This window comes from Eleutherodactylus coqui, chromosome 9 (genome assembly GCF_035609145.1).
Source record: "Eleutherodactylus coqui strain aEleCoq1 chromosome 9, aEleCoq1.hap1, whole genome shotgun sequence".
Lineage (NCBI taxonomy): Eukaryota > Metazoa > Chordata > Amphibia > Anura > Eleutherodactylidae > Eleutherodactylus > Eleutherodactylus coqui.
In genome coordinates this window covers 52,680,830-52,693,221 of record NC_089845.1, presented here as the reverse complement: position 1 = coordinate 52,693,221, position 12,392 = coordinate 52,680,830, and the positions used below count along the sequence as shown (strand labels likewise).

Here is a 12,392-nt window from a genome sequence, read left to right as displayed (position 1 = left end):
ACAGGCACTACAAGCTCACATCGCTATCATTCTTAAACAGGGCAAGGACTCCTCGGCCTGCGGAAGCTACAGACCAATATCCTTAATAAATGTTGATATAAAGATGTTCGCCAAGCTGATAGCAAATAGACTGCAAAATCATATCCCAAAGCTGATTCATTTGGAGCAAGTCGGTTTTGTCCCGGGCAGAGAGTCACGAGACAACACCATCAAGACGATGTCCCTGATAGCCAGAGCCAAAGAATCAAAAACCCCCTTATGCCTCTTGTCAATCGACGCCGAAAAGGCGTTCGACAGGGTGAGCTGGAACTTCCTCTCCGCCACCCTGGGGGCAATCGGACTAGGACCACGGATGCGCCAATGGATCATGGCGCTCTACAAAGACCCCACAGCTAGGATCAGGGTAAATGGGACCCTGTCAGACCCACTTAAAGTCAGCAACGGGACAAGGCAGGGGTGCCCCCTCTCCCCCTTCCTATATATTTTGACCATGGAGACCCTAGCTAACGCCATCCGAAGTAACGATTCGATAAGAGGCATCAGGGTCGGCTCCGCCGAACATAAAATGGCACTATTTGCTGACGATTTGTTGCTGTACCTGTCCAACCCCCGAGTCAGTATGCCCGTACTGTTAAAGGAATTTGAAAAGTTTGGAAGGGTTAATAATTATAAGATCAATGCGCAGAAGTCAGAGGCCCTTAACGTCACACTTCCGCAGGCCGAGGTCTCCCACTTGAAATCGGTGCTCCCGTTCCGCTGGGTCAGCTCTCACCTAAAATATTTGGGGGCCAACATTCCAACCGACCTATCACTCTCTTTTAAACTAAATTTCATCCCTTTTGCCGAAAATCTGGAGAGGGATCTGGGCAAATGGAGTCCCCTATACCTCTCTTGGAATGGCCGGGTAAACGCAATCAAAATGGATGTTCTGCCCAAATTCCTTTATCTATGCCAAACTATCCCGATAGGGCTCCCAAGAACCTTCCTGAAAAAAATCAGATCCTTGATCACTGACTTTGTCTGGAGGGGACGTAAACCGCGCATGCGATATTCGCTGCTGACGAGGAGTAAGGAAAGGGGAGGCCTAGGCCTACCGGACTTCTCCCTCTACCACAAGGCTAGTATCGCAAACTGCGTGCACGATATCCTCAAAAATAGAAGATCTAGACTCTGGGTCGACATCGAGCACGAGGGAGAAATAGACGGTCTATACGGAGCTCCTTGGATCCCCCCCAAAGGGGTAAAACACATCCCCAACATCTCTCCCTTCGGACTACTCCTATTCAAAACATGGGCGAGTTTCGCCCCGAGACATGGACTGGTCTCTGTCCCAGGCCCTCTAACCCCACTTCTGGCAAACCCCTCATTTGACGCAACTTTAAGACAGAAGGGCCTGCTGGCCATCTCAGCAGACCCGCTCCCCAGAGTGAGGGACGTAGTGTCTCAGACGGGTCTGAAACCCATGACCGAGATCCTAAACCAGCACCCATCTCAGCCAGGATTCTGGCTTCAGTATTTGCAATTGAGAGGATTTGTGAGCTCGCTGACACCGAAAGAAAACCTGACGGCGCCCCTAAAGGCGTTTGAACAACTCTGTATGTCGGACCTAAGCCAGAGGCACATGATTTCCACACTCTACAAGTTGCTACTGGATCGGGAGACGGAGGAAGAGACTCCGAACTACAGAGGGGCCTGGGAACGGGAACTAGGGGAGGACTTTACCGATGAGGATTGGAACAAAATCTGGGCCCTAACCCATAAGCTTTCCTCAGCAGGTAAGGTCCAAGATCTCAATTACAAAATAGTCTCTAGGTGGTACAGGACCCCCGACTACCTTCAAGGGATCCTCCCCCAGGTATCTCCCTTGTGCTGGAGATGCAGTGGGAGCAGAGGCACAATGACCCACATATGGTGGGAATGCCATCCAGTGGCCGACCTCTGGGAAAAGGTAACTAAACTTTATAACCATATCAACCACTCAGAGGTAACCATGTCTCCAAGAATGGCCCTGCTCTCACTGTTCCCAGGCAACATAAGAACTGCTAAATCAAGCATCCTAAAACACTTCATAATAGCAGTGAGAAGACTTATCCCAAGGTTCTGGCGATCCTCAACTATCCCAACCAGGGGCATGTGGGTCGAGGAACTCCATGCCCTCATGAGATTTGACGAATTGGGGGCTGACGACCCGAAATCCTGGGAAACACACTATAGGACGTGGCAACCATGGGTCGCGTTTAGAGACTCAGACGACCTCAAAGGCTGGATAGACCACGGATCAGTCGGCCAACCCCCTACTCGGGCTAGCGACTAGAGGTAGCTGCCCAGGAGCGCCTCCTGACCCTGATCCCTCCCCCCCTACCCTTCCCACACATCCTTATCTTCTGCCCCCTAATGGTTAGTGTCTTCCCTCCCCCCCAAACGTCTACGTGAGTGTCCGTGTTTAGTTGAGTTAAGCCTACCCGATGGGAAAAGGGGATCCCCCTCTACAATCCCAAACGGGTTCGAGATCAACACCCAGACTTGAATTCCACATAAAGCTAGAGGAGAGGAGAGGATGATGTTTGTTGAAGTAATTACCGCGTTACTCCCGTCAGCCGACGGAATTTCTCAGGGTGGACTCGCTCTATTCCCACAATACCCCTCTTTTTTCTCCCCTCTCGTCCTCACAGATCCTTCTAAAGCTTATCTCCATTCCGTGCAAGGCTTAAGTGTTTTCTATAGTTAGGTTTATGTTGTAGTATAAGATTATTGTCCTTAGTCAGCATAACCTGCCCAAGTAGGAAAAGAGACGCATAGTTGACGTTTTAGAAGTGTAAAGAATTTATTTACTTTTGTCAAGACAACGGAGTGCCATTTCAAACTGCTAGCAAATGACTGACAAATGTTTATATTGTTGAAACTATGCGAATAAAATACTTTTGAACGAAAGAATTTGGCCATATCAATGGCTGGGAGCATTGGTGCATTTTTTTTTTTGCACATGCATTCGTGTATGACTTGCGTGAGAAAAAAGTATAGTAAAAAGCAGCTACAAGTACAAATATAAAAAAACGCGCAAAATACGCTTACGCTCTTGTGAAGTCTGCCTAACAGACATCTAATTAGTACTACATTTGTTTCATAATTAAACATCTAAGATGAAGTCACCTTGTGTGACATTGAACAGCAAAGCAAATCCTCTCAGTCTCCACTCTGCTGTCTATGAATCTGTGCAAAGCTTCCAAGCCTTAGCTGTGACTCAATGGTTCATTCACAGCTTTACATTACTAAAGCAAACAGTCTAGACAGCTGAATGACAGAATTACCCCTTTTCTCTGGCATTCACACATATGCTGTCATCTTCATTAGCTTTTCTCATCCCTCTGCATTCTGATAAACTAATGTTTAGTTTTCCTGTTCGGGTTTAACAAAGACTTTGTAGATTTAGCCATTTAGTTTGGGCAGAACGCGGTGAGATCTACTGAACTAAACTGAGAAAGACACGTTTGCAAAACAAAAAACATGTATAAATAGATCTAGAATTAAAGGCTATGTCCATCGTTGCAATAATTCATTGCCTCATCTAAAATAAAAAAAATTGAGTAAGTTTGCGAATAGTCTTGGTAAAAAAAATTCCCAGGGGTTTGTGTCTACAGCCCTTAATCAGACCTATGTGTCTCCATGGTAACAGACTACAAGCACAACCTCTTGTAGTCTGATCCTGCAGTTGTAATATATGGCTGGGGATTATTATGTTAAAAATATATTTTTTCTTTTTTTTAATATATTTTCTATGTCACCATGTTTATTTAAGAAAAAAATGCTAAAATCCTGCAGTTATACATTTGCTGGTAAGCCTAATAATAGGCTGACGCTTCTTGTACAGAGAAGACCTTTCAGCAATCATCTTATTATCCTCACTAGTAGGATTACAATGAATGGTCACACCTGTATATAGATAACACAGGATCCACCATTCACAATAGGTGATGGTCACAGCTCACCTCCTTTCTCTCCCAGCACAATAATGCCTAGAAAAGTCTCATAAATGTTACTGTGAAGTCTATGAGGCTATTGTACAGAACAGGAAGTGTCAGACTATTATTAAGCTTAGTGGTCAAAAGGGAAAACTATAAGACATTGGGATTTCTTTAAAGGTGTTGTCCAGGGTTAGAAAAACATGGCTGCTTTCTTCCAAGCGCAACGCCACCCTTGTCCATGCGCTTTGTCTTGTATTGTCTCTCAGCTCGCATTCACTTTAAGGGAGCTGTGTTGCAATACCACATACGGCCCTATGAACAGGAACGATGCTGTTTTTTGGAGAGAGCAGCCATGTTTTTCAAATCCTGGACAACCCCTTTAACCACTTTGCAACTACATGCTGTAAATACAGTAAATTTACTTTGTGTGGTCATGTAGGGTGGATGAAGTGGGCTCAGGCGCCGAGTTCGCCCCATACCTGGCAGCTGTTAGCTATTTTTTACAGCTGATATAGTCACTAGTAACTGCAGCAATTGGAACCAGTGGAGGCTCCCAGGGTTATCAAGCATGGATGCCAATGAAGCTCTGCCTGTAGCTTGGCTACATAGATAACATTACAATCACTATATACTGCAATGGCCAAATTCGCTTACCAAAAAGTATCCAGCCTTTAGTTTTTGTGCGTAAACAAATGGAGCAAGGGAGGTGCGGTTTGGTGCACGTATTTAGGCGACCCTAATGCGCATGCTTAGATTTTTTTTTGCCTGCAGAAGCTGTCAGTCGCCAGCAGACAGACGATGAGTGAGGAAGAGTAAGTGAGAGCCGTCTGTCAGAAAACCTGGAACAACAGTATTGCATTACATTTTGCGTAAAGCTTGGCGATTCCACTTTGGAAATGATCCGCAAGATTCCATAGGCCTTTGGGGATGAAGCAATGGGCACCACACAGATAAAGGAGTGGTACAACCGCTTCACAGCAGTGGAGACTCAAGCTCCTACTCTCCCGAGGGCTCCATGTGACTTCTGGCTTTTCTCCAAGCTAAAAATGCCCTGAAAAGAACCAGATTTCAGTCCAGAGAAGACATCATGCAGAATGCGACAGACCAGCTACACGCCATCTCAAAAAAGGTGTTTCAGCACTGCTTCCGACAGTGACAGAAGCGTTGGGAGAAGTGTGTGGCTGCCCAAGGGGACTACTTTGATGGAGATTAGTGTTAGATTGTGGTATATTAATACAAATATTTTTATGAATAAATGTTGGGTACTTTTTGAAGACACCTCGTAGTAGTAGGACACAGATAAGAAGACAGGATACTCAACCTCCCAGTAGAAGCAGAAAGGCCAAATGCTAAATGGAGGAGCAAGAAGTAGGTGCAAGGTACTAATTAGAACCACTCACTTGACCAACCTAAGAAAGGAGAGTGGCTGCTCAGTGCTGCACCTGCATATAAGTAAAGGTCATGTATCCTGCCTCCTTATCTATGCCCTACTACTATTTTTGATAAGTGAATTTGGCCATACTCCCCTGTGATTTTGTATTTTTATCCCTTTTCTGTGACTTTTGCATATTAGTGTAGGGACACGGAAACAAGGACACTTGACGTGGGCTTGTGAGCTTCCATATTTTGGCCAAAATATTAACCAATACCTCACATTTATTTGTATTTATCAAAATATTTGTTATTTAGCAGTTTGACCTTATAGGCTGGGGAGCCTGGGGTGTCTATGCCAGTATGGTTCACCTTTGTATTACAGGGCAGCCCACTGATATAACAATGGTGTTTCTAATAGGCTGTAAGCCTCTGTGGTGCATCACACCTGTCTATTGGCCTGACTCCTTTTGTATCGTGTATCCATTTGCTTTTCTGGTGCTGGGCAGCCGCTCCTTCCCTTGTAGGATGTGTGTGAATGGCTTTTTTTCAGTTGTTTGCACTTTTGCAATGTTCCGCCATATTGCGCTTTGGCTGCCTGCCTGTTTGCGTTTGTTCATTCTATCAATTACAACATGTGGTTTGGCTTTTGGTGCTGGGGGAGCACCTGGGTGCCATTGCCAGTGTGTAATGCTCTTTGTCACGCTTTATCTTTATCTGTAGGCTGTGGATGTGCATTGAGTTGTGCACATTTGGCCTGGCACCGCTATATTCTTTACCTATATGCAGGTGCAGCACTGAGTAGCCACTCCCCTTTCTTAGGTTGGTCATGTGGTCAGGCTTTTCCCACCTACCACATCAAAAGTGACAGCTCTTCTCATTGGCTGTGTCATCAGTCTTGATACCATGGGTGCGGAGAGTCCGGTACGACCAGTCTCTTTGACTAGGAGTCAAACATCTAACTAGGATTTTTCTGACTGCACTATTTGTTCCATTTAACAAAAGGAGACCAAATAGAATGCAGGGAAACGGAAACAATACAGTTTTTTTTTAAATCCATTGAAGTCAATGAGGAAAAATATGTAAATGTTTATTTCTGTGTGAATTCAGTTTTTTACTACAAAAATAGGAACAGCCAGACGGAATTCAAACAAAAATAGCAACCACAGATGTGAACCAGCCCTAACAGTCTATATATACAGTATAACCAAGATCCCATTCATTCAGAGCCAGCCTTCAACTGCAGTGATTTCATTTCTCAGTCACATGACATGACTTCTCACCCATTGGCCAAAAATTATATAGGAATATGTATGTTATATGTGCACCAACCATCAGCAGTTACTAGGAGGCCAATGAAAACCTAAAACATTGCTAATTGCACCACACTTGATCATATTACTGTTGCTTACCTCCGGGGGCTGCTGGTGCTGAGAGGCATAAGCCAAAAATACTCTTTCAGCTTTAAATGCATTTTCCACTAGTGCAGCCTGGAAGAAATAGGAGAAGAAGATATCAATCGACAAGGCATTTCAGAGTGTGTATCGCTCAATTTCAGGAGAGCATTTATATCACATCTCTCACATCTAATAAACTATCTAGATCTCCCATATGATTTCTTATTCATTAGAACACAGTAGGGAAAATAGTCTTAAACATTGTCATTAAACATCATAAATAAGTTGATGGGTAGTCTCACACCTGCGATGGACCCTCTGGTCGGAGGTTCTGTCGCAGACCGGCTCAAAATACAGGAAGAAAAAGCGCTGCATGCAGAGCTTTTTCTTCCATCTCACAGCTGGGTAGCTGGGCAGAAACTGAACGGACCCCATTATAGTCAATGGGGTCTGTTTGCTGCTGTTCAGTTCTGTCCTGAGACGGAGCCGCTTGGCCACAGGGATTCCCCTTTCCCGCTCCCTGAATGCAGCAGGAAAGCAGAACCCCAGGTGCAGGTGTGAAACCTCTTGGATTTGTTATATTGATTGTACAAATACAATGATACCAGCTTTTTATATGTTTAATGCGACATAATTTATAGAGTTTTTATCATGAAAAAAAATGTGTATTTTGTGGGTTTTTTTAAACAATCTTTTATTTTTTGCAGCGATACGGGGCGGACTGCTACTTCCTATATTGAGGTTGCCATTGAAAGAATTTGACTGTAGCAGTATCAGTTATCTGCAGAAAGAGTAATGTGGTTATTTTCTGTCACTCATAAGTAACACTTTTGTGTGTGATGCCTCTATTATACTCAAGACCAAGGCACCAAAAAGAGGGTCGACTGTTACATGACCTCTTTATGAATTAAAGTGCACTAAATAATAGGATGAATGCAAACAACGAGTGGAGGCATTACGTCAGTCAAAGAGCTTTGTGTAATGAACATGACATGCACTCATTGTTTTATACAGAATGCAAATGGGAAGATGAAACCTCCACAGCGCCACCTATTAGTTGGTGGCATTCCTACAAATCAATGTCTGGCCTTTTAACAAGTCTTGTAACAAAGACTGGGAATGTAAGCCAAAGCCAGAGTCATCTCTAGAAGGAGAAGATAGCCATGTCCATACAGACTGCTTTGGGTGATTGCCCCTCACCAGTATACAGTAGGTTTCTGGCTTGACTAGTGAGAAGCCTATAGACATCGGTTATGAAGGGTATGGTTTCTCCTTCGCTAAAGTGCCTAGAAGGTGTAAGGAGACATCTAAGGCCATGCATGCTCCTCTGGGAAATTTATGGAAACGGAAGGTTGAATGATGCCTCTATAGCGCCACCTATTAGAAAGCAACATTTCTGCAAGTCAATGTCAAACCTTTTAACAAGCCTCTTACCCAGCCAAGCCAGCAACCTAATTCACACTTATGAGAGGCAAAACCCCCAAAACTCTCGGTACATGGTTATCTTTTTCTTCTGGAGAAGACTCTGGCTTGGACTTATATTTCCAGTCATTGTTCCATCTTCCTATTTGCATAAATTTCCCAGAGGAGCCTGCATGGTCTTATAAGTCTCTTCAAACTTTCTAGGTACTCTCCCTAAGGAGAAACGATACAGAAAGCAAGCAAGCTTTAACTAGAACACAAACAGAACTGTACAAAGTACGGATGATGATGGTCCTGGAAATGTCACATTGATGCATGTTGGCTAAGCTTTTCCTACTGTTATCTCACTAGGTCCTCCCTGCGAGGCACGAGTTATATGTGGATCTTGTTTAGTACAATAGAGCAACAAGCTGTAGTTCAGACCTCATTGTTTACATTTCTGCTGACGGCAAGCGATGACCGTATTCTTCTATATTCCAGTTCGCTAGGTTCTAAGCTCTTACTGACACATCTATGGGTCAGCGAGAGACACAAAATGCACAGTAAGACAACATCATATGGGTGAGAGGGGCATGGTTATCCAGTTTTAACTGGTAATACACATCTATTATTTACTTATGGGTTGATGATAGTAAAAAATCATGTACACAAAATAGTTAATCCAACTCAAGATAAGTCTTAAGTTCTAGAGCAGCAAAAAGTTGATAAGGTAGTACTGTAGTATTTAACTGTTGTGTAACTTGGAGCTCCTGGGCGCTACTCCAAGTTATCTGATGAAAACATCTCTCAGCGCGTATTGTAATTTTTCACTACGTTATATGCAATAAGTCCAAGAAAATGTTACAATGTACTACTTTCTTTCCTTTCACAATAAGAACATGTTCCATTACTCATGTATTCATGTGGATGTGAAATCAAAATCAATCTATGCATTTAGTCGTGGCCAACTCTCGATGACTTTATAGGTGAACATTCTCCATGCTTCCCTAGCAGGTACAGCCTCTTTTAACTGGTTGATGCACATATTGGTATCCATTTTGATGGTGTCGAGCCAGTGTGCTCTCTGTCGACCCTTTCATCTGGTTCCACCGGTCATTCCCAACATTATTGACTTCTCTAGCAAGTTAGCAGGCATGACAAGGCCAAAGTAAGTCGGTCGCAGTCTAGTTACTTTAGCTTCTAGTGATGTTCCTGGTTTTATGTGATCTGACACTTCTCTTGTTGTTACCCTGGCTGTCCATGGTACTCTTGTTGTTACCCTGTTTTGTCCATGTTGTTACCCTGTTTTGTCCATGGTATTCTTAATAATTTCCGCCAGCACCACATTTTGACTACATCGATTCTCCTTCTGTTGGATTTTCTTAGTGTCCAACTCTCGGACCCATAAATCATCATAGGAAAGACGATGGCTCCAACTAGTCTGCTTTTGGTAGTTAAAGTGATATCTTTGCTCTTCTGGATTATTATTCATGCCAATCATCGCAGAGTGACCATTGCGATCCTACGTTTGATTTTTTGGGTGGATTCGCCATCGCGGTTGATTTTTGATCGAAGGAAGATGAATTCCTGAACTGATTCAATTTCTTTGTTGTTAATTTTAAGCTTCCATTTTCCATTAGCTGCTGTTGTCATGATCTTTGTTTATTTGATGTTAAGGTGCAAACCCATTTTTTCACTTTTTACCTTAAGTTTCAAAATCCTGTTTATCAGGGCCCACCCTCTCTCTGTCAGGCAGCAGAGTCGTATTACCCGCATATCTCAAGTTATTAATGGTCCTTCCTCTGATCTTCACTCCAATGTTAGACAGGTCCAGGTCTAATTTCCTCATGATCACCTCAGCATAAAGGTTGGAGAGAAATGGGGACAATATGCAGCCCTGTCTCACACCCTTGCCAATCCTCAACCAGTCTGTATCACCATAGAGCGATTCATCAACTAGATGCCAGTCTCAAGCCCGAACAAATAGGGAGGGTTGGGGAAAGCAATGGTGAGCTACCCTTCAAAAATCTCACCAGAAAACATTACGAACGTGAAATATACACAGGCATATACAATGGGAACAAACTGAACCTTTATCATATTTTTGTTTTATAATGTTTCTTTATCAAACATTAAATAACAATATTGAAAACATTCAATTCCCTTATTTTTATACATATGGGGTTGAAAGACCAGAATTAACATTCAGCATGACCTGAGCTGAAAATGGCTGCGTCAGGAAACCAGGGAAAGCAGAAGTCGGGGTTTCCTGCAACGTAGCCCACAACCCCTGTCCCTGCCTACTTGTCCCCCTGGGCTAGGCCCCAGGGCGGCAACTGGGCGACGGTCCCTACCCTGAGCTAGGGAAAATGACCTAGGACACCACAGTCCCTTGAAACAGAGAAAGAAAATACAGACAAACAAGGAAACAGAGAGTAGCCCCAAGGGAAACAACAACCAGTCCAGGAGCAAGCCAAAGGTGCAAGCACAAATGTCAGTCCAAGAAGTGCAGTACAGGAAAGGGAAGAACGGAGTCAGGTCAGGGGAAAAGCCGAGGTCAAATACCACTATCAGTCAGTAATAGCAGGGTAACGCTGGTGAGTGACAGGGAGCCTAATCAAACACTGGCAGTCTCTGGAAGAAACTGAGGGGTTTAAATGCTTTTAGAGGTCCCGCCCCTCTAGAGGTCCCGCCCCTCCAGGGGCGGAGCGCCTGACAGCAGCAGATTAAATCACAGAGTGCTGGCACCTAGCACCCCTGCAGCATATAGGAGCCGTGTGGCCAGGAGAGGTAACCAGCGCCGAGGTTACCCTGCACCGCACACCAGCAGCAGGAGCGACAGTACTAGCAGTGCGGGCACAGTGACCCCGAGAGCTGCCAACCCTGACAGGCTGTTTGCCAAACATTTAGGCTGGATTCACATTACTTTTTTATCTTTTCATTGACATAGCTATATGAGAGCCTTTTTTTTGTGGGACAAATATACTTTTTGATCGCTTTTTATTCCACTTTTTTGGGCTGTAGGAGTAGCAAAAAAACAGCAATTCTAGCATTATTTTCTCAGGTTATTTTTAACAACGTTCACTGTGCAATTTTCCTTTCATTATGCAGGTCAATACGGTTACAGTGAGACCGAATTTATACAGCTTTTTTTTATATTTTACTACTTTTATACAATAAAAACCCTTTATAAAAGAAAAAAATTAATTTGCATCACCATGTGTGGTCTTGTTTTTTAAAGGAAGAGTTGTAGTTTTCATTTGTATCATTTTAGAGTAAATGCAACTTTTGATCAATTTTTATTGTTTTTTTTTGCCAGGTGGATGGACGAAAAATAGCAATGTTAACATTTTTAAAAATTATTTTTCTACGCTGTTCTCTCTGTGGAATAAATAACCTAGTATGTTCATAGCTAAGGTCATTACAAGCACTGCAATATGTTTTAGGTGGATGTTTTTTATTTTTAGTTATTTTTTTATTTAAGAAGTGTTTTGTCGACTCAATGGGACTTGAAGATGCAGTTATTCAATCGCTTCTGCATGCAGTGAACTATGCATATGATGTTAGCCCACTAGACTCTACAGTGACATGGCAGACATGGATGCCTTTGTCTGACCTCCACCTACCATGCAAACTCATTGGCACCTCACAATCACATAATTGGGTGCTGATCGGTGACAGGGGAACTGTTGAATCGTGGGGGACTGAGGTTTCTCTACTTCTGGGTGTTAGAGCAGGAGCCTGCTTGTCATCAGACAACCAAGCTTCAGATCTTCCCTGCAGAGTTAAACCTGTACCACCATAAAAAGGCATATATGCCGGTTTAAAGACCCCTGAGGGCCATTAACACAGGACTATCCTCCTGTCTAAATGGGACATTAGTCATTGCCATAATAAGGAGTATAGGCGGTCACAAAGGGGTTAAGATAAAAACTTTTAAGCTGCTCCAATAACTTTCTAGGCAGATGATAGAGATTTCGGATTTCAGAATACTCATCCAAGAATAGATGTTTCCTATAATATGAACATTTTTTCCCAAGCAATTTACATTGTTGTCATCTGCTTTGGTCTGAAAGCCAAAATCTGTTTGTGCAAACCCAACAGAGTATTCAAGTGGACTGCAGACAATGCAAGATAAGAGGAGATAAAATACCTGTTTACCTCCCATTATTTCCCATTAAAGAAGTGGTATGAATGACAGAAGATAAAGGAACCCATCAGAGCAAGTAAAGAGAAAGACCAGACTTGGGAAAACTGAAAT

General features: G+C 43.3%; 1 protein-coding gene across 1 annotated transcript in view; it reads right to left on the bottom strand.

The window, feature by feature from the left end:
- The window catches only part of CAP2 (cyclase associated actin cytoskeleton regulatory protein 2), a 139,669-nt gene that overhangs the window by 79,432 nt on the left and 47,845 nt on the right, over positions 1–12,392 (bottom strand). The window contains exon 4 of the mRNA XM_066579397.1: positions 6,746–6,823. Within this exon, the coding sequence (XP_066435494.1) occupies positions 6,746–6,823 (78 nt within the window). The remainder of the gene's footprint in view (positions 1–6,745; positions 6,824–12,392) is intronic.